Source organism: Aspergillus campestris (genome assembly GCF_002847485.1).
Source record: "Aspergillus campestris IBT 28561 chromosome Unknown P168scaffold_9, whole genome shotgun sequence".
Classification (NCBI taxonomy): Eukaryota; Fungi; Ascomycota; class Eurotiomycetes; order Eurotiales; family Aspergillaceae; genus Aspergillus; species Aspergillus campestris.
The window spans coordinates 1,539,968-1,560,671 of NW_020194344.1; the positions used below are offsets into that span (position 1 = coordinate 1,539,968).

The window sequence follows — 20,704 nt, forward strand, 5'->3', positions numbered from 1 at the left end:
GGGAATAGAAGAACACCTGCAGACCGTATCTCTAGGCAGCCCCATTGCATCCCACCGCCCTTTGAATCCAAATTCAATAAAACACAAAAGAGAAAAAAATAAAAGGAAACAACCGAAACAAAAAAAGCAAATACAATCGCCGGTCTAGACCGTTGGCTGTGCCGCCCTCGCAGCCATCATGATCACATCTGGGCTTATCCCCCACACAGATGCGATGCGTGCAGGCCCACTGCACCAGAGACAGATTGGCAACCTGCTGCTCTCCATCCACGGGGTCCCCGATGGGATTGGTGGCTGGCTGGGTGCTGGCTGACTGGCTGACTGGCTGGCTGGATGGCAGGCTCCCCCGCCAAGTTTCGGTCGGGTTGGCGATAGTCGCTGATGTGGGAGATAGGTCGTTTGTGATGTGTCTGGTGCAGGATAGGGCTGTACATGATATGCAGGGGCAATGTGAGGATGCAATGCGGGCGGAGATGGATAAAACAAACTGGTTTGATTGAATTGTGTTGTGTTGCCAATTGTGTAATGGATGATGAGCCTCGGTTCATCCCCTCCTTTTCCGTTTTCAATAAGGATTGAGAGGGGGAAAATCTCCGTAGTTCTCGGGGAGAAGAAGGTAAGGAGAGTGGGCTCAAGAGGAGGGCAACGTGGTCGTGGCATGAGACTGACTCTGACCATCAGTAGAGTGACACAGCCAGATCCATCAGCGGGATGTCGATACCCGGCTGCCGCACCTGAACCGAACCTTATCTCCGACGACAGACCACTCGGAGACTGTCTAGATCTCGGTTACCGATGTTAGGATTGAGTGAGACTCTTTGGGCATATGTATGCACCATGGCACAGGGCGGCGCCTTGACTGCATCTCAAGCCACCCGGACACCAGTCAGACCACCAGAAGGGAGGGCATGGAAGAGAAGGAAAAAAGAGAAAAAGTAAAACATCAAGAAAAAAAAAAGATATGCAGACTGCGCCCCACGGCGACCTGTCACTGGGTCCAACTAGATCATCGATTCGACTCCACGGGGAACTACTCTTTGGGGGAACACCCCAGTCCGGTACAGATAGCTGGAAGGGTCCAATCTGCCGTGCAGCATCGCTAAGAACCCTGTGCAACATGTGTGCCGTGGATCCGAGGATGGGTGTCTGTTAGGTGTGCAGTGGAAGGGGGGAGAATGTATGGGGGGATCAATGGGGGGTAGAGAGAGGTGGGGGGGAGAGACAGAAGGGTGGGGACAAAGCAGGTGCTCCATGATCGTATGTTTTCTTATTCCCGCTGATATGGATGTGTCCTGTGTAAGCTTGTCGGTGCGGGTTCCTGTCGGTCAGAACCCAGCCCAAACGATCCAGGTCCAACCTTCAGGGTGAGGACCATGTGTATCATGCGAGGAGGAGCCTGACAGAACGGGGCGAATGGGCAGGAAGATAAGTATATGACAGAGAATTATATATCGATGGATGGAGAGGGTGAATGCAGCATAGTCGACCGCCTTTATCCCGTAGTCCGACGGCAGTAAAGCCTGGATGAAGCAGGGGTGTTGATTGAAACCGGAGCATCACGACGCCGTCACCGGACAGGCTGGATGGCCCCCTAGGGTCGATGATTCGCTCATGGGTGAAGAGTCGAGACCGTTCATGATGACTCCCTTCGAAACAACAGTGTTGGTCGGTGGCGAGATTGATGTTGGCTTTGGTCGATGTGGTTGTGCTAGATGATGATGTTGTGTCCACGGTGGCCGTTGTGCCGTCGGACGGTGATGGTCACCGTCTTGCCGCTGTGTGAGAGAAAGTGGTCAGGATGAAGCGATATCGTCGTTCTGGTTGGGTGGTTGGTGCAGGGTTTGGAGGTGGGAGGACTTTTCCACCCATCCTCCTTCCTGTTAGTACTTCGTTATACTGGTCGAACCCCTGTCGAACTACGGATAGTACACCTGTCAACGTACTTTGGCCTCGGTCTTAGTGTCCCTCTTTGGGCTAGCAGAGGTCAAGAGGGAAGAAGAGGGAAGGAGACTATTTTAGCCCACTACACTTTCTTCTCAGAAGAAAGCTCATCAATATTATAACAATATAGAGATTAATTAAAAAAAGCACAATTCGAATATATACAACAGACGGGATGTAAGGTACCCAAGTACTTTCGGATGAGGAAGGATGAAAACATCGACTGCAGTAGTTACGAGGGACTAGCAGGCTCAAACGAACACGGACAGCAGGACATCCGTGCGAGGGCTGGTTCCATCTCCTCTTTCCTCTTTGCATCTCACTCGAATTACTTGATTTATTTACCTTGTCCACCACAAGCGACTGACAGATGACACTGTCAGATGGCAGACATGCGGGAAGGGAGTAGAGAGGTGGAATGTTCTGTTGTCAGACCGTCATGATGGAGATACAGGAGGGGGGAATCCTAGAAGAGTTGGTGAATTGGGCCCTTGGAAGCGACGATGAAACCATGAAGCCTGAGGTATACTAGGACTATTATGATTGCCCGATATGGGAGAGCTCCGACCATCGGATCGTCAGCATCCAACAACAGCCACCTGGCATACCAGCTGGTAGTACGGAGTAGAGGAGTGGTGAGATTGTGAAATTCGACTGAGTTATATGTTAGAAAGTCATAATGGGAAACTCTATCCTATACAATCAGACATGAATCGTAAAATACAAACAATAAATAATTGAAGGTGGAGAGAAAAAAAGAGGAAAAAAAAAATAAAAATAAAAAATAAAAAAATTACAAAAAGAAAAACAGGGAAAAAAGAGGGAAGCAGAGAGAAGAGAGAAGAGAAAGAGGGGCAACGATAGGCCCAACCAAGGTGGAAGAGTTATCCAGCTGCAAATCTCCGTTTCCATTCGAGGCCTCGAACGTCCACCGGCCATGGCGGGCTGGAATGGGGGGTGTTGATTGGGTGTCTCGAGCAGTCATGTCCGGCCAGACCAGGCCGAGGCTCCCATCGAACTGGACATTATTCTGTGGATTCTCTTATTCATGATGGATAAGAGAGCAACTCACCTGTCACTTTCTGTGAATCATCCTGGTCATGAGCCACGGTTATTTACTCCCTAATCATCATCATTATCATCATCATTATTATTATTTATTTTTTCTGGTTATTTCTTGATAATTCTACTGCCTGGTACGTGGGAGATTCTTCCTTGTGGAAGATGGTCGGGGGATCCAGTCAATTCAGGATAGATGGTAGAATCAACTCATCGACCCAAGTTCGCATAGGCTAGATCCATGGTAAATCTGGCTGAAATACTGAAAGAACAAGATGTCCAAGTAAACAATCCATGACACAATAGAACACAATAGTACATTACTTTAGGTAGAGGATCGTACCTTGAGGGTACTTTGGCTGTATTTTTCTAATTTCATTTTCTCTTTTCATTTTTATTATTATTATGGATCTTTTGTCCCTCTTCTCTGTCCTCTCTCTCTCTTCTCACTCCTAAAGTTTTTGCCCCTCTCCATCTCTCCCTCTTGGTGATGTTTCTTTCCCCTTCTCATTTCCCTTCTCATTTCCTTTCCATTTCACTTCCATTTCACTTCCTTTCCTCTCCCAAACAAGTGTGGTTCGATTCTCCTGTCTCCGCACGGGATCTCCCGTTGCAACTAAAGACCATGACGATCCCATGCCATCTTTAGACATCCATCTGAACAGTGAACCTCTCCGCTGTATGATCCTAACCGACCCTCTCGGGTCCCTCTTCCTTCCTCTCCGTCCGATATCTGCCTCGGATTCCGCCCTCCGTCCCTCCCGTTATAATTGACCGTCCTCCTTCATTCCCATCCTGGGCCCCTGGTATGAGTATCGATCCCGTCAACGAGTTTCGTGCTGGTCGTGCGGGCCCTTCACCGGCAGTCCGTTGCCGCTCTGGCTGCTAAATGTCCCCCCAACCAACCTCCGTCCCAGCGGCCTCTTCGCCGGCTGAGGACCATCCCTTTGCCATCAAGAAGCGACTCGAAAAGAGGTTTCTATCGTCGTACGTATGATCATTTTCATCTAGCTTGTGTGTTTTTCCCATTTATCTTTTTCTTTTGGGCGTTTTTGGCAATTTTTCTCCTGTTGTGGATGTGCAGTCTACCTAGTCTACTCCTTTCTTTGTATGATAATAACCGAGATGACCCTCCCATGTCCGTCTTTCTTCACCGTTTTATCCGGCTTGCCTCTTTATTTGTTGCTGGACCCCGCTCCGTCTGTGTGTGACTCTCGCTGTCGATCTCCGTATCTGCGGATCATCGACCCTGCCTTCGCTGCTGGGTTTCTGCAGACGCAAATCGTCCAACCAGTGCCGCCGGTCTTGTATAGCTGAACATGCTAACAAGTGTACAGACACTCGGTCATTGCTACCCTCGATGTCGAATATAATGAGCTGTCGCAGTACTGGACGGTGTTCCAGAGACACCTTCCGCCCGCGGACCAGGTCGATTGCCATGAACGCTTGCAAAATTCGAGCGACGTGGTCAACCTCGTGGGCTCCGTCCAGGCCACCTGGATAGCCAGCGAACGAGAGAGCCACTTCAGCCGATCTATGTCGCGTTTGAAGCGCCTCATCTCGACCCTTGACTATCACTCCCCCCTATTGGTGCGTTTGCCCAAGCACGAGTTGTACTTGTCCCTCCTATACGGGGTCTTCCAGTCCATCATCAAGGTAGGCAAAAGCGATCAGACCTGAACCCTCCCTTCGAAAGCAACACATCTGACTCGTCCTAGGCGTCGGCGGACTACCCCAGGGTCATGGAAGGCATGACCAAGATCCTCGTCAAAATCAACAAATCTGCCAAAGAGGCTTTGCGGAACCAGGATGTCACTTGGTCGATCGTCTATTTCTATTCGTTGACCTTCTTCACCCTCAGTGAAATGATGCGGTGGTACGTGGGCATGTCCAAATGCCGACTGTTGAAAAGCCCCAACCAGGACGTCTACCTATATTTCAAAACGCTCGTCACCTATATTCAGAGTTCCGTCAGACTGATCGTTCGAGACGCTATGGACATCGACGACTGTGGCTCCGAGGCCCAACGCCGCGCCGATCTCGACCTAGCTTTCTGGGAAGAAACCCGGCTGAGCCAGATCGGACTGCAGAAACCGGAGCGCAAATTCGCTGCGGAGCTGGCCATCGTCAGCCAGCAGATATGGGAGATCCAACAACACCTGGCGGATAATCTGACAATGACCGCGGGCACGAAGGTGCTCCTCAAATTGATGAGGGACTCGGCAAGCGGGCTCCTGAGACAAGAGGGCCCGTCGAACGGCGGCATCACGTGTTTGACCACAGCCGCCACACAGGACATAGGTATGCCGGCTGGTCTCCTGGCGCCAGAGCAGTCCGGACTAACAGCTTCGCCCTCCCAAGATAGTTCGAGGTTCAGCTGGTCCAAGGGGTCCAAGCACAAGTGTACGCGCGTGGGGCTGCAGATTGCCTCGGCGCACCTCCAGGACTTCTTCGACAGCGACGATCAGGTGGCCGGATTGGGTCTCACCATCCCCGTGGCGGCCGATGCCAGCCTCGTGGAGCCGCTGAATCACTGGGCGAGCACGGTGCACTCGCAGGTGCTGGCCGTGTGTGGCTCCCCGTCGATGGGATTGTCGAGCCCCGTGGCCGGCATCTCCGCGTGCTTTGCCGTGTCCGCCCGGGAGGCCCAGATCCCCGTCATCTCCCACTTCTGCTCTCTACCCACCGATCCACGGGACGGGATGACCCTATTCGAACAGGGCCTGATTGCCCTCGCCTACAGTCTCATCCGACAGTTGATCGACTTCCTACCGCCGGTGCTGGAGAGTCACGCCGCGTGCGATCTCGAGAGCGAGCGCTTCGTGCCACTAAATGGCAAGCTCACGAGCTGGAAGGAGGTGCTGTCCCTGGTCGACGTGCTGCTCTTCTACGCCCCCCCGCTGATGGTGTGCGTGATCGACGGCCTGGATGTGATTCAGGACGCATCGACGGATCAACGTCTCCGGTCTCTGGTACGCACGATCCTGTCGCACACCCGGCATGAGAAGGTGGCGGGGCCAGGCGGTCACCGGCAGCGTGTCATACTCAAAGTGCTATTCACGGTCGAGGGTCGGCCGGAATCACTGGTGGAGACGCTCGCTGAGAACCCACTTACTGTCAGCCAGACGGCCCCGATCGAGACACCGGCCATCGATCAGGTCATGAACTCGGGCGTGGTGATGATGAATGCATGATACATGACACGACTTAGCGATTTTATGTTTCTCTCTCTCTCTCTCTCTCTCTCTTCCTTTCTCACATACTCACATAATCTCTTACATACTCTCTTACATACTCTCTCACAAACTCTTTCACAAACTCTCACACACACATAATCTCTCACACACATAATCCCTCACATACTTCCTCTCACATCCTCTCTCTCAGTCTCTCTCCACTTTTCTTTGAATTTCTTCTTCTTCTTCTCTTTTCTCTTTTTGACTTCTATTTCATTCTATTTTATTCCTTTCAGCTGAAAATTGGGACAGTGATAGAACAAGCGACGGTTGGGATGGCATTGAATATAACGATTGGTTTCCAGACACCTGTGGAAGTTGCGTTTTTTTTTTTCGTTCGCCCTTAGTAATACCATGTTGGGCAGTTTGATCATATTATTTTATTATTATCATTCTTGTACTTATGTTCAGGATGCGGTCTGGAGGCAACGTGATATTCTGTCTAGTATTTCAAGACTGAGGAGGTTCTCGTGCTTATCAAATTGTGCAGCAGTTATTATGTTTGTAATATTATTATTTATGCCCTTGACTATTTCTATATTTTTCCTACTGTATGCGAAGCTGACATGTACCGATGACACTACCCACTTCTCAGAAAATGAACCAACAAGCCAGTCAAAAGAAGTTAATAGTAATCTCGCAGACATTGCAACCTGCCACAATCCAGTAGGAGCTGAGATATTGTGGATTACTGATTATCTGATAAGATTAGATCGCAAAGTGGGTTCCGGATTAGATATCCCTCGGTCAGGTTGGATCGTCTTTTCTTTTTTTTTCTCAACTATTCAATGTTGACTAGCATAGCTGGGGAGTTGGGTTGTATTTGTGTGGGTTTTTCTGGTTTGTTGTGTGGAAGATGCGTCTGGTTTGAGGGTATCTACCTGCTTGAGATCGGTGAAGTCCATCTTTCTGTTCCTCTCTCTCTTCTCTATTTGTCTACCAGCTAGTCAATCTACTACTCCAAATACTACTACTGCCTACCTACCTACCAGAAACTCTCAATTACATACTCACAATAGACTTGCAAACCCAACCCACTAGTCCAAACGTCCCACCGTCTTTCCTCAAGCAACAACCTCAACTGCATTGATCATCCACTCCATTATTGGTTCAACCCGGACCCACACGACTGCAGTACTATGCAGCCAGACATCCATCCCTAGTTTGCCCTTCTTCTCTTGCGTGATTCTCCCAGACAGTGTCGCTGGAGCATTCTCGCGCTTGATATCGAGACTCGAGATCTGTGGCGGTAGATGAACGCAAGTATACCATCCATACCAGTCAAGAATCACAGCCACAAGCAGATCTAACATCCCAGCCTACTAGATAAATATCCCCGGCCAACTACAAAGTAAAACACCATGCTCACCCTCTCCGCCCTCATCCTCCTCACCCTAGCATGCACCTGGCTCACCCTCCGCCACCACCGCAACCGCCGCCGCTCTCCCCCCCTCCCCCCAGGCCCAAACACCCTAACAGCCCACCTCGCCGGCCCCACCAACCACACAGCCTTCACAAAATGGACTCACCAGTACGGACCCATCGTCAGCGCCAACATAGGCACAAGAACCTACATCATCCTCGGCACGCGCCGCGCCGCGCAAGACCTGCTCGACAAGCGCGGCAGCATCTACAGCTCGCGCGCCCCGTCCGTCCTCCTGGACAGATACCTGCACAAGGGTCTTGCCGCGGCGTTTATGCCGTATGGGCCTGAGTGGAGACTTAATCGGCGGTTGCATGCGAGTGTGCTTAATGTTCGCGCTGTGGATATGTATCGGGGGTTGCAAGACTCTCAGAGCAAACTGCTGCTGCGTAGCTTCCTCCACAGCAGTGATTTTAGTTCCGCGTTCCATAACTACACCGCAGACCTGATGTTCACCCTCGCCTTCGGTAAAGGTCAAGGAAAAGGCAAAGACGACGCAGACCACCGCCGCATCGAGCAGATCAACGAGATGGCGACGTTCGTGCTACAGGGTGCGTCTACGATGGGGGTCTTACTAGAGCTCTTCCCCTTCTTGGATGTCCTTCCTCGAAATCTCATCATGCGCTGGCGCTCCCAAGCAGCCGCTATCCACGAGAAGACGAAGCGTGTATACAGCGAGTGCTGCCGCAGCGCGCTGGAGGCTACTGATTGCTGGAACTGGGCGCGAGAGATTACGAGCACCCAGCGCAAGGCGGGTGCTGAGACTGCCTTGTTGAGTGACAGCGACGCGCTGAGTTACTCCGTCGGCGAGCTGTACGTTGCGGGCGTGCATACCACCCGGATGGTGCTGGAGGTTGTGGTGCTAGCTGCACTGCGCTATGCAGATACCGTGAGGCAGGCACAAGCGGAGCTAGACGCCGTAGTTGGCGAAGAGCGCATGCCGGATTTCACAGACCTCGACGCAGACAAACTTCCCTACATTCGCGCGTTCGTGAGCGAAGCACTCCGCTGGAAACCCATTTCTCCGATCGCAGTCCCGCACGCTGTTATCCAGGACGACGAGTACATGGGGTATCGGATTCCGCGCGGGGCGACTGTTATTGCGAATCAGTATGCTATGAATATGGATGAGGGGGTCTGGGGTGATCCGGGGGTGTTTAGACCCGGGAGGTTTGTGGGGGATGAGGGGTTGCAGGGGCAGGTTGCGGCGTTTGGGTTTGGGAGGAGGTTGTGTCCCGGGCATCATGTTGCGAGGTCGACGCTTTTGATTGGGGTTGCGAGGTTGTTGTGGGGGTTTGATATATTGGATGGGGGGAGAGGGAGGGGGGGTGCTGGAGGGGGATGTTAGGGCTGTGTTTAGGGTGAGGAGTGCAAGACACCGGGGGGTTATTGAGGGGGAGGGAGAGGAGGTTGGGGAGAAGGGGGGTTGATGGGTTGGTGGGATACTATAGACTGGGTAGATGTTGTTGTGGACTATGTTAGTGCTTGGGTAAGGTAAGCACTAGCATAATCATTACATCTCTCGACTTGCCCTCTCTAACCGCGCACCAAAAGTATTCCTAAATTGATACAATCAAGAAACCATACCTAAGAAGAAATAAAGGAGAGAAGAGAAGTGAAGAAGAAAAATGTCCAACTGCCATCTCACCTCCATCGACCTCAACGACCCATCCCAATTCACAGAACTCGCTCACCAACGCCGCCTCTGCGGATGGGACTATGATCCCGCTACCCTATCTACTTGGAAGCAGCTGCAGACTGAGAGCTTGAAAGTGCTTTTCTGGATAGTCACGTCATCTACCTCCGCATCCTCATCCTCATCCTCTACCAACACAACCACAGATACATCCACGAATACGACAACAACCACAGACACAGACACAAAAATCTACTGCGGCCACATCTCCCTAGAACCAACCCCCACCCCCAAAACCCTCTCCATAAAAACCCTCTTCATCCACCCCACCCACCGCCGCAGCGGCACCGGCCGCCGCGCAATGCAACTCATCGAAAAAGAAGCCTCCGCGCGGGGCGCGCAGTGGCTGGAACTGACAGCCCTGAGCAAGCGGTATGTGTACGAGCCCGAGTGGAGGGGTATCTGGGAGACGAAGTTTGGGGTGGCACCGCCGGCGTTTAGTGTGCAGGAGTGGTATGAGGGGATGGGGTTTGTGGTGTGGAAGGAGGAGCCTGTTACGGAGGAGAGGGGAGTTGATGGGGAGGTTGTGTTTTTGTGGGAGGCTTTTATGAGGAAGGGGTTATAATTTTGTATGCTTATATACTGGTATAGGCTGGATAGTTGTGTTATATAAAGGAGTTAATACCCCATCAAGCATGAAAAGGACACCCCCCCGCATAATCCATAGCCTTCATCTCCGCAACCATAACCTCCATCTCATCTCGTCCGCGCCCCTCCTGCGCCGTTGGCCCAATAGTCCACACATCGTACCCGGCCTCGCGATACTCGTTCTGCGCGCTGGGAACCGCACCTGTCCCGAACAACCGTATGACCAGCGCCTTGAGGCCCCAGCGGTTTAGGAATGTCGGCTGCAGGTACCACGGGTGCGCGACCCAGATCTGTGTGTTCCAGAGCCCGGTTGTCGGGTTGGGGGTCTCGTTGAGGACCCGCACGCGCTTGGAGTCTGGCCGGGGGAGGCTTAGATGCCGGAGGAGGAGGCGTCGCAGGGCGAGGACGCTTCGTAGGATTGAAGTTAGGATCGGGCCGGGTTCTTGTAGTCTGTAGATCATTAGTATCGGGTTCAAAGAAGAAAGAAGGAAAAAGAAGGGAAAAGAAAGAAAACATACCCCAACGCAACCCTAACATGCCCATCCAGCTTCGACGCAACAACCCTCTCCACCACCCCCCTCATAAACCCCGGCACATTACAAGTCGCCAACCCAACCAACCTCCCCCCCACCGTCCTCGTCGACTCAGTCGGCACCGCCACCCTCTTCTCATACCCCATAGTCCACTCACAAATCTCATCCACGAAATGCGCCCCATCGCGCCACCCCTCCCCCTCCGCTCCACCAGACGGCAAGAACCCCTCAAAGCGAATCTGCATGGCATCGCCGAGCGCCTTATGGAAGACGCCCACCGCGCACCGCTCCACGTGCGTCAGCGCCCGCCACTCTGTGCCGTCTACCGTGCGCACGATGTCCACGACTGCGCTGCCTAGCGTGTGCAGCATGTCTTCGTCGAGGACCTTGCCGGCTTTGCGGTACCGCGCGTGCAGGTAGTTCATGCGTGCGATGCCGGCTAGGTGGGCGTCGGAACCGGGTAGGCGGTCGTGCACTTCGCTGAGGACGATTTCGGTGTCGGCGGCGCGCTTGGGGGCGTTTTTTGCGTTGAGTTGGCCGGTTGCGACGAAGAGTTTGGTCATTGTTGGGATTGAGGCTGTCTTTTTGGATATGTTAGATTGGTTGGATTGGATTGTGTAGGATGTTGAGGTGGAATGGTGGAGGGAAGGGGTACCTTTAATAAAGACAGTTTCATCGCATTGTGCATAGAGTAAGGAAACTCCAGCTCGCGCAGCTCGCGCACGATCTGGTGCGCTTCGCCGACGGTCATGCTTGAGGGGGGATGTTTCTCGCTGAAGCGCGACTGGATGGCATCGCGACGGTTGAAGCGACGGGTTCGGACGAGGTAGAGGTATAGGGCGAGGAGGGATACTGCGTATGGTATCATATTAGGCATTGTGATAATTTTCTGTATTTGTATCTTGGTGGATCACATTGACTGAAGTGGTGGGGTGGTGGTTCAAGTACTTTTAAGTACATACTTGTTGTTGAGAATTCGGATGGCCGAGATAATGTAATCCGCGTCATGTCGGAGATGGATTGTCACATTCTGATATTGTCAACATTGTTGATGGAGTTTTCATTGGCATTGATTACATCAATCAACATTAGGTTCAGTTTGTACACTATCAGCGCATTCCGAGGATACAACTTATCTGATAATGTATACTAACTATATCGTAGCACAAGATATGAACGACCGAGCACTAGCCCTAGTCATACCACCACAGTATATGAGTTTAGACTATAGTCTGCGTACTCGAGTATAAATTGTGATTGACCGATATATACAGATGAAAATCTTGGTATTTACATCATTAAACATAGTAGATAACTTTGAGGCATAATGGTGGATATCTATAAGTTTATAGATGTGGATATCGCAGATTATGATAACCCGTTGAGATCCACTGTCCCAACAAACCGTCCATAGTCTATATAAAGCATTAACAGATCTATTGAACAGTTTAACACTTTGACTCATTACACACGACCACAGTATCTGTATCGAAAATCGACATGATGCTCGGAGACAGCTGGCTCCCAGTTATTCTATGTGTGCTCGTCCTCGCATACAAAAATCTCCCCTTTGTATGGCATGTCAGTATCCCAGAACCCTCATGTCTATTTTACTACTCCTCTTTTTCTTTCTTGTCTTCTTGAATATATATATGAATACTAAAAAAAAACAGATCCGCTTCCTCCGCACCCTCATAACCCGACTCTTCCTCTCCCCAACCGCCAACCTCCCCCTGCACCCAACCCACCTCTTCCTGCCCGCAATCCACCGCACCCGTTCCCCCGCCACAGAATGTGACTACAACCTACACAAGTCCAACTCGACGTACTTCACCGACCTGGACATCTCGCGCGGCAGCCTCAGCCTCGTCCTCTTCAGCCGGTGTCTGTCATTCATGCCGTCGGAGGCGAACCACACCGCGGCGATGATCCTCAGCGGTGTGCAGTGCATTTTTAGGAGGGAGATCAAGCCTTATCAGGGGTATGAGGTGTGGACGCGTGTGATGGCGTGGGATGAGAAGTGGTTGTATTTGGTGTCGCATTTTGTGGAGAGGGGGGCGAGTGGGCCGCGGGAGTATGTGCTTCAGGGGGGGAAGAAGAATGTGACGGCGGAGGGTTTGGAAAGGAAGAAGGATAAGGGAGGGCAGAAGAAGGTGTTTGCGTCTTCTGTGTCGAGATATGTCTTTAAGCAGGGGCGAAAGACGGTGGCGCCGGAGGCGGTCCTCCTGCAGTGTGGGCTGTTGCCTGGACGGGAGGACGCATCGTGGGAAGTGATTGAAGAGAGGAGGAAGCGGGATGTGGAGGCGGCGCAGCTGAAGAGAGGGTGGGATGCGGTGCATGGAGCGTTTGAAGAGGTGGATGTTGCGTTGGGCAGGTATACGGATTTGATGTGGAGGTGATGGACTACTGCTTTTGCACTGTGCGTATAGAAGAGTATACCAGGGTCATAGTGTTTTTTGGCTTGTATACTATATTCATTAGACATATGGCTGTCATTCACAGGGTTGAGTGATGATCTTGGACACCTCAGGGATGATATATGAATATCAAACTGGTAGCATTTATATTTGGGTGTCAACGCTGGAAGGCGGATCGGCAGGGCGTCTCAGGGACGGGTCGCCGCACCAAAAACAACATCCGCGAGCTCCTAGTAATCACGTAGAGGTGCAAGCCATGCTTAGGTTTCGTACATAGGGCCTGTACGACTAGGCGTGCTGGTGCTGGTGCTGGTGCTGGCGCTGGCGCTGGCGCTGGTGTTGGGGATTGTGCTTAAACATGTACAAATCGAAAGTTATACTCACTTTTATTCAGAAAGATGAGTGGAAATTCTTCCACTTCATCCTCATCCAAACTAATCAGATTACCCACCGCCCCTTCGTCTGGGTCCAAATTGATTGGCATATCAGGCCTCCCGCCACCTGATTCTAACCCCCCAAACTAGGCGTAGCTGCTGGAAGACCTCTTTCCCCACTCGCCGCCATAGCTCGTCTCGTACGGAGCACTGACTGACTCTGTCAGGCCATTTGTAGTTGGCACATGCTCCGCCGAATGCGTCTGGTAAAATGCAGCATTCAGAGCCCAGCACTCCGCCTGGGCAGCGGCGTTCCCACCTAACACATAGTAGTCTTGATAGACGGGAATGTATAAGACACCATTGGCAGAGATTCAAACTGACGGATGCTCTGGTACTCGTTAGAGGTCAGGTCAAAGTCATTCACATTATTGAGCAGGCAGTTATCTGCATTGAGTATTTTCTATAAGCACTGCAAGCCCCGCAGAGGGAGCTTTTACCTACCCGACACAACCATGGCGCCCCTGCTGGCACTAGTGACAGTTCAACCTTCCCGGAAGAGTCTGGCACTCGACACCAGCCACCCCGCTGTCAGCGACCCTAACGCACCTGAGTCATGCAGTGGGGACAGGGCTCGATGTCGGACGAAGACTCCCCCGAGGAAGACTCCGAATCGTCTTCGTCGGAGGTCCCGGGGGCCTCGGCCTTGGAATACGCCGTATGGATGTTGTCTGCCTACTTGGAGGAGACAGATGGGATTGTTATATCCTCTGGGATAGTCATAATGAGCTCCTGGGCCGGTGAAACCTGGGTGTGATGGAGGCGGACTACCAGCTCCAGGGGGGCTCTGGGAGGCGATGATGGTGCACTCTCCTTGTAGTGCTTGCACTCTCTGTGAGGGCAAGCCTCGTCCTTCTCCATTGCTTCGTGGCAATCATCGTGGCCACACCGATGCACTGGTAGGCACTCTGGTCAGCTGTATTCATACCCTTGTGTCAGTCTATATAATTGAAGGATGATATGTAGGAACATGACTTACGACCAGTTTATGGCGCGGTTTAAAAGCAGTGACAGCGCGTCAAGAAGGATCCAGAACAATCTGAAGATCCACATCAAGATGAGGAGCTGGGCCAGGTTGAAGAGGCTGGTGGACTGGATGGCACTTTTCACCTCATCGTGCAATTGGGAACGTTCGCTTTGGCGTTGGGGTTGAAGGCGAAGGTCGAGGTAGCCATGTTCCTTTCAAGGCAGACTTCATTAGCAAGGATCCAGTATATTGTCATATTCCTAGAATTGCCCTTCCAGTTTTGTTTTGTGGCTAGAAGATTTTGATTTGTAAAATGTTGGGATCTCAGCTATATCAAGCCCGACCAGATACCGATCCAACAATTTGGTGTAGTCAATTTGGTGTAGTGGTTGAGATAGAAAGACCAGGAGAGATTGTCAAGATAGGAAGCTACGATCGACACGATGGATATTGCATATATAAGGAACTCATACTATAGGGCCTAAGCCTCCCAGGCTGCACTAAGGACTCTAATAAACTCATTCACTTGGGCTATTGTGGTCACATTCAAAACAGTATGATAATCAGCGAGTGTCCTTTTGGGACAATGAATAGACAACTCTAGAACAATGAAGTCAAGATTCAATTCACTTCTAGACAATAGCGTAATATGTCACTAAGTAGCCTATGTGGATTTTCAACCAGATAATCAGTTTGTTTATACGATTGAGTGACTACAAGGAAACTGCCATGATGTTGAGGATTATATTCAACTTGGTCCATTATAGTTTGGCACCTTCCTAGACACACATCAGAATGACCGCATAGAGAAGTTCAATTATCACCATTGACAAATCCACGCTCCCATCTTCTCAACCAGACCATTCTTCTTCACATAACATCAACGCTCCGTCTTTATTGAAATGGATCCCCTTATCACTCAGCTCGTTGTGATCGGGTGTCTACTTCCCGTGGCTATCTTCCATCAAACCACATATCGCTTGCTACAACATGACAACCTGCCTCTGTTCTTCCTTCAGATAATCTTGCTCTACGTCGTCTATTTCTTGGCCAGCTGGAGCGGAATCAACATATCCTACGCCCTCGAAACCTTCTGTTACAGGATCGGTTGCCGCCAAATCGGAAACGCCATCCTGTCCCTGGCCAAAGCGCTCACTTCGAACAGCGACAAGGAGGAACAAATCAAATTCAACACCCAGTGGCACAGACACATAACAGGCACGATGGCAACCAAGCAGTACGGGCTGCGCCTTCTCGAGCGCAAGGCCGACATCGAAGCCCGCATTGACGCACACGGCCCGAGCAGCAAGAAGGTCCAGGAGACCATTCAAGAGCTTGAAGCGAGCTTGGACGACGTGCTACCTGCGCTGTGGATATTGGCACAGGAAGCCGATCAGTTCACGGTCGTTGTGGCAGCAAATCCTTACTTCGGGCATACGGCCCATGTCAACAGGGAGTACAATTCGAAGGACGCGAAAGTCAACCGAAACTTGCCGACACTGAAAGATTTTGGACCCTGGGTGAGGGCATTTTACTACGAGTTGCAGCGGGATACGGAGGATCACGACCGCGAGGAGTGTGCGCGACGGATGGGATGCTGCGCTCGCGATTGCGGCTGTTGTCAGGAGGTCCGGCGAGCGGCGAAACGGAGGGATGATGCGTATGATTCTACGAGGGAGATCTTGACTCATAAGGGTCACTGTACTGTTGACTGTGGCTGTTGCGTCCGCTGGAGAGGGTTCACCAAGCCGGTTGGGTCTGGTGGTTCAGCGTTGAAGGAGCGTCTAATAAAGAATGTCGACTAGTTCTTAAGTTGACAGGAGTACTTGTTCCTACTTGACGTCTTTAATACCAAGACGTTTGCTCGATTTATTCTAATCGAGACTCTACGTATCACGGTGGTACTTCAGGGGTAAATACATCAGCTATTCAGACATAAGATATGAGACTGTGCTTTAGTGTACCTCAAACCATATAGATTCTAGGTCCACGAACCAATGAGTATACAAATATTTACATTTTGCCTCCATGGTACTGATTTCCAGATAATGACCTCTATCTAGTTATACCACAAGAACATACACACCACTCCCACGGACGTTTGATGGGTCTGGCCTAGGAGCTCGTTTCAAGCCTAGGAATCTTAACTAATTTCCTTGTACGGCTATATTCACTGTATGGGATTTAGAGTCTGTTCATTAAATAAATTCACTATAATCTTTGTAGACAGGATTAATGAATATACTGTCGGGTTCTTTATACTTCTAGATAGATCACCCATAATTAGGGGTTTATCACGCATCTTAATAACATACACTATTTTGATACATGAAACAATGATTATTCAAACATTTACATTGTGTCTATCATAATGACTGACAATAAGGTTGTTATCATGATCTGACAAGTGGGTCATCTCCACAGCCGAGGGATTACATTATCGGATAGAATCATCTCGCCTCGCCGAGGACTCGCCAATTTTCACCCCATCGTATCTCGATTCCACCCAACATTGATCAACAGAATTCAACCTCGAGGCATGGTGGATCCCACTCCACACCTCCGGCAGCTTCTCGCTGCGCGAGATTTCGCCCCAGACGATCAAAATGCGCCAGCCCCGGCGCATCCAGATCTGACGCCACCAGCCGATCGTATTCATTCCTCGGTCCAGGACTCAGACACTGAGCCTTCAACCACCACGGTCTGCACATCGATACCGCCAACAATGCCAATGATACCGTCCTCCCAGGGCCGTATGCCCCGGAGCAGTGGTCGTCCGCGATCTGGCCCAGATAGCGCCACCGTCTTATCGGAAGTAGGTATCGTCTGTGACGCAATGGAGACAGGATCTAACAGACCCAGGAACGACGAAGTCAGATCCGACGCGCGCAAAAGACATACCGTTTGAAAAAGGCGGCCAGTTTACAGGAAACGCAACAGCGAGTCGCACTCTTGGAAACGAAACTGCAGAGTATCTCCGACTCGCTATCAGACTATAGAGCCGCGCTGGTGTCTGAGCTGCAGGACAGCCATCCACTAGTTACCGGCTTCGATAATATCTTTGATATTGCTGGTTGCGATCGCGACCAAACGGGGACGACATCCCAAGCGCCAACAGACAATGTCGAAGCAACGCGATCATACGACTCCAATCCTCCGAACACCCCTTCGGCTACCACAACGACAGCCCCTTCACCACCACAATAGAAACACCCACTACACCTCTCCGACAGCAACCATCGCCTACAATAACCCCCTCGCCCAGCACAAAAAACCACTCACACGCCTTCCGCGAGTGCTCCCTCTCCCGCCAGCTCCAGCGCTACAGCCTTGAATACGCCTTCCGCCTCTTCACCAACACCCACTCGCCCCCCGTGGAAATCTACCGCGTCTTCCGCCTCGTCCCGTGCCTCCGCAACCGCTCCAAAATGTACCCCTACTTCCGACGGCTCGTCTGCGCCGACACCGACAACCCACTCGAAGTACCCACCCTACCGTTCTACTGCATCGGCGGCGCCGGCACGCACTACCCCGCGCGCGACACCGCCGGTAACCCCATCTACCCGCCCAAGATGCGCCTCCCGCGGCGGATCTTGAGCGTGGGCGTGGGCGTGGACGGTGCACAGAGGCGGCTCGAGGCTTGCGGGCTCGACGGTCGGTGGTTCGATTGTCGCGATGTGGAGGGGTTCTTGCGCGAGCGGGGCGTCCAGGTCGATGGGTCTTTGTTTCCTGTTGTGAGGGAGTCGGATTCGGCTTCCCCTGGTGGTGGTGAGAGTGCGGACTATCAACTGCAGATGTCGCTGGTGGAGTCGTTGGGGGAGAGCGTGGCTCCGTCGAGGCTGGACCTGGAGTCGTTTTTCCAAAGTGAGTTTTTGGCAGTGTGAATGGGACTTGTCAAGTTTGCTAACTAAGCTATTAGGACTCCTCCGCGGAGTGGTCATTCTTGGTCGCGTGCCTGGATTCGGGAATGTGATGTGGTGGGGGCGTTTAAGACGTCGGTTATATCTAGTTGATTGGAGTATGTGTATATGTTTGAGTACTATACATTCTTATATATAATCATCATCTGTTATGGAGATCATCTCTAGAAGGCGGACTGTAACAAAAAGACTACTGCACATGATTCGACATTGTATAGTACGATCAGGGCATAGCAGGATCATCTGACTAGCCATCTACAGCCTTCCTCCATCTCGGTGCAAAGCCACACAGCCACCGTGGCTGTTTTCTCCTTCATCTGCTCCCCTTGATCCACGTAAAGCAGTCCAGATTCTTCCCTCCCCCTATTCTAGTAGTCACACCTCTAGTCGCGGTGACAACTTCATCGACCAGGGTTGTGTTCACCCATGGAGACCTCGGTCCGGATGATATCATGGTAGAATTTGCAGGAGACCATCGCTGCATTGTTGCTGGACTGATCGATTGGGAGTGTAGTGGATTCTATCCAGAGTACTATGAAGCTGCTAAGTTTACTAATTGCCTATCGCCGTATGAGGAGAATTATTGGTATCTGTTTCCACCAGACTGTGTCTCGCCAAGGAGATACGCTCACTGGTGGCTTCTCGGCCGTGTGCATAATGCCCTAAAGCCCTAAAGATACTATAATAATGCCCTGTCGACACCAGCATCCTTTAGTTGGGAGATAGCTTCTAGAAGAGCCATGCGCGTTTGTGTGTCTTCCCCTGTAAGACAGGAAGCAATGTGATTCAAAGTCTCCAAAAAAGGACAAAACCCTGCATGTGATATGATTTCAGACAATAGCTTGCCATAAGCCCAAGTGTCATTTCTCTGGCGCACCTCAAACGGAAGACCGGCAGGTGATATCTCTTTTCGGATCTCCGGAGCAAGCCACATGTGTGTAATTCTACCAACACCACTGATATCAATCAGCACTGCGTTCCCGTCTGCGTCGAGGACAACATTCGAGGGTTTAATGTTCATGTGTATTATTCCTGCCTTGTGCAAGTAGCTTATTGCAGTAGCTATCTGTATAGTCCAGCTTTCCCAGGAATGTTCCCTCACGCGATCCTTATCTAATAGATTTTGTAAGGATCCTCCAGGGTAGAATACTGATAGAATGCCAAAGATAACGGAGGTTGTTCTGTTGCACTTGATGTTGTATACGGATTCGTGGCCACTGCGATACCAGCCAATTGAGCAAATGTTCGGTTCTCCTCGAAAGTATTCGAGATCTTTCAACTCATTGCGAATAGTTTCTGTGTCGTGGGCCTGGTATAGAGGTCGGTTAACTAACCTTGAGAATGTATGGTGTCCTATCATTGACAATCCACGACGTGAGAGACTCCGTCCGTAATCTCTGACTGTTCTAATAACTTGGCCTTACTGATCTGCCGAAGAGAAGGAATTCACGGCATGAAGGAGTAGATAACCCTTGGAAGATCCTCTCGGATCGTGTATCTGTCTCCCAGAGAATTATGCAAAGGGCCAAGAGCGAGCTCTTCAGGTATTATGTTATTTTCAACATGGAGTCACGTTCATCGGTGTACTCTTCTAAGACCACTTCACTGACCGTGTCGTTAAGAAGAGGGAGAGACCTGAGGTCTATCAGCCTGATAAAGTCCTGATACTCTTTGCGTCTCTGCCGCTTTGGGGTCTTATTTGACACCGGTCTGTCCACAGAGCTCAGAATCCCCCTTTGAAAGTCACCTTGATCTACCACTTATGGCCTTCCGAGTGGAATATTAAGATTTGCGAACGACTATTAAGCTCCGCCTGGCCTTGCACGAGATAATCCCATTTTCAAGATAAGACTTGAAATCGATCGAACATTTAGACTCGTGGAAAGAATCAGAGAGCATCTGGGCCCATAGATCGGCTGATCGTGATGGATGGACTCTACAGGGGACGTTGTGGATGATAATGATGTGTCTTATGTTCAGCAACCCCCTGAGCACACATCGTACACGTGACTCTATATGTATCTATGTAGTCACGTGCATTGTGAAGGTATGCTGACTCAACTTTGCATAGAGTTGCATGAATAGTGCCTTCTCCTAACCAGTAACATGGATTAAGTGGCAGGCAGGCATTTATGTCGTGTTTGGTCATCTCGTCTGGTAGCATGGTAAGCTACCCTAGGTCTAAGTAGGTACAAAGCCATAAACATACACTTGTGTCATGGTAAGTCAGCTCCTTTTCGGGTATCAATGAGAAGGACATGGATAGACTTGTCGGTCAGTCGCAAGTTCAACAGCCAAGGGGCCGTTTAAATGCGACGACATCATCAAGGAGCTGACTCTGCACGGCTACGCAGGATGGAGTACTTATATACTCCCGTCTATAGCGACGCAGATCATCTTTCTCTTCTTCATGGATGGACGGGCTAAAGGATCGACCTGGCGCAATCAGATAAGATCGGTGAACCTCGTGGAATCATAATTATTTCAACT

The 20,704-nt window shown here is 50.9% G+C and overlaps 8 protein-coding genes across 8 annotated transcripts; 5 read left to right on the forward strand and 3 right to left on the reverse strand.

The window, feature by feature from the left end:
• Positions 1-3,889: 3,889 nt before the first annotated feature.
• Positions 3,890-6,194, forward strand: P168DRAFT_320415 (uncharacterized protein; the record flags this gene model as incomplete). Its single annotated transcript, XM_024840366.1, has 3 exons — positions 3,890-3,987; positions 4,338-4,656; positions 4,719-6,194. 3 exons carry the CDS (start codon positions 3,890-3,892, stop codon positions 6,192-6,194), a joined length of 1,893 nt encoding a protein of 630 aa, XP_024691478.1.
• Positions 6,195-7,597: 1,403 nt separating this feature from the next.
• Positions 7,598-9,920, forward strand: P168DRAFT_306099 (cytochrome P450; the record flags this gene model as incomplete). Its single annotated transcript, XM_024838991.1, has 3 exons — positions 7,598-8,829; positions 9,142-9,153; positions 9,284-9,920. The coding sequence occupies 3 exons, from the start codon at positions 7,598-7,600 to the stop codon at positions 9,918-9,920; spliced, it is 1,881 nt and encodes a 626-aa protein (XP_024691479.1).
• A 64-nt stretch (positions 9,921-9,984) lies between these two features.
• On the reverse strand, positions 9,985-11,484 carry P168DRAFT_283622 (uncharacterized protein; the record flags this gene model as incomplete). Its single annotated transcript, XM_024836067.1, has 4 exons — positions 9,985-10,393; positions 10,462-11,057; positions 11,132-11,328; positions 11,439-11,484. The coding sequence occupies 4 exons, from the start codon at positions 11,482-11,484 to the stop codon at positions 9,985-9,987; spliced, it is 1,248 nt and encodes a 415-aa protein (XP_024691480.1).
• Positions 11,485-11,976: 492 nt separating this feature from the next.
• On the forward strand, positions 11,977-12,875 carry P168DRAFT_239645 (putative thioesterase; the record flags this gene model as incomplete). Its single annotated transcript, XM_024833677.1, has 2 exons — positions 11,977-12,057; positions 12,150-12,875. 2 exons carry the CDS (start codon positions 11,977-11,979, stop codon positions 12,873-12,875), a joined length of 807 nt encoding a protein of 268 aa, XP_024691481.1.
• A 538-nt stretch (positions 12,876-13,413) lies between these two features.
• P168DRAFT_283624 (uncharacterized protein) lies at positions 13,414-14,188 on the reverse strand (the record flags this gene model as incomplete). Its single annotated transcript, XM_024836068.1, has 4 exons — positions 13,414-13,586; positions 13,652-13,730; positions 13,877-14,002; positions 14,099-14,188. 4 exons carry the CDS (start codon positions 14,186-14,188, stop codon positions 13,414-13,416), a joined length of 468 nt encoding a protein of 155 aa, XP_024691482.1.
• Positions 14,189-15,196: 1,008 nt separating this feature from the next.
• On the forward strand, positions 15,197-16,220 carry P168DRAFT_346806 (uncharacterized protein; the record flags this gene model as incomplete). Its single annotated transcript, XM_024841883.1, has 1 exon — positions 15,197-16,220. One exon carries the CDS (start codon positions 15,197-15,199, stop codon positions 16,097-16,099), a length of 903 nt encoding a protein of 300 aa, XP_024691483.1. The 3' UTR covers positions 16,100-16,220.
• Positions 16,221-16,782: 562 nt separating this feature from the next.
• Positions 16,783-18,263, forward strand: P168DRAFT_291997 (uncharacterized protein; the record flags this gene model as incomplete). Its single annotated transcript, XM_024837509.1, has 4 exons — positions 16,783-17,109; positions 17,157-17,417; positions 17,528-18,158; positions 18,214-18,263. Coding segments are annotated over exons 1-4 (1,032 nt in total), but the record flags the coding sequence as incomplete, so codon positions are not given.
• A 532-nt stretch (positions 18,264-18,795) lies between these two features.
• On the reverse strand, positions 18,796-20,048 carry P168DRAFT_346814 (kinase-like protein). Its single transcript, XM_024841884.1, has one exon. It carries the CDS (start codon positions 19,572-19,574, stop codon positions 18,894-18,896), a length of 681 nt encoding a protein of 226 aa, XP_024691485.1. The 5' UTR covers positions 19,575-20,048; the 3' UTR covers positions 18,796-18,893.
• Positions 20,049-20,704: the final 656 nt, after the last annotated feature.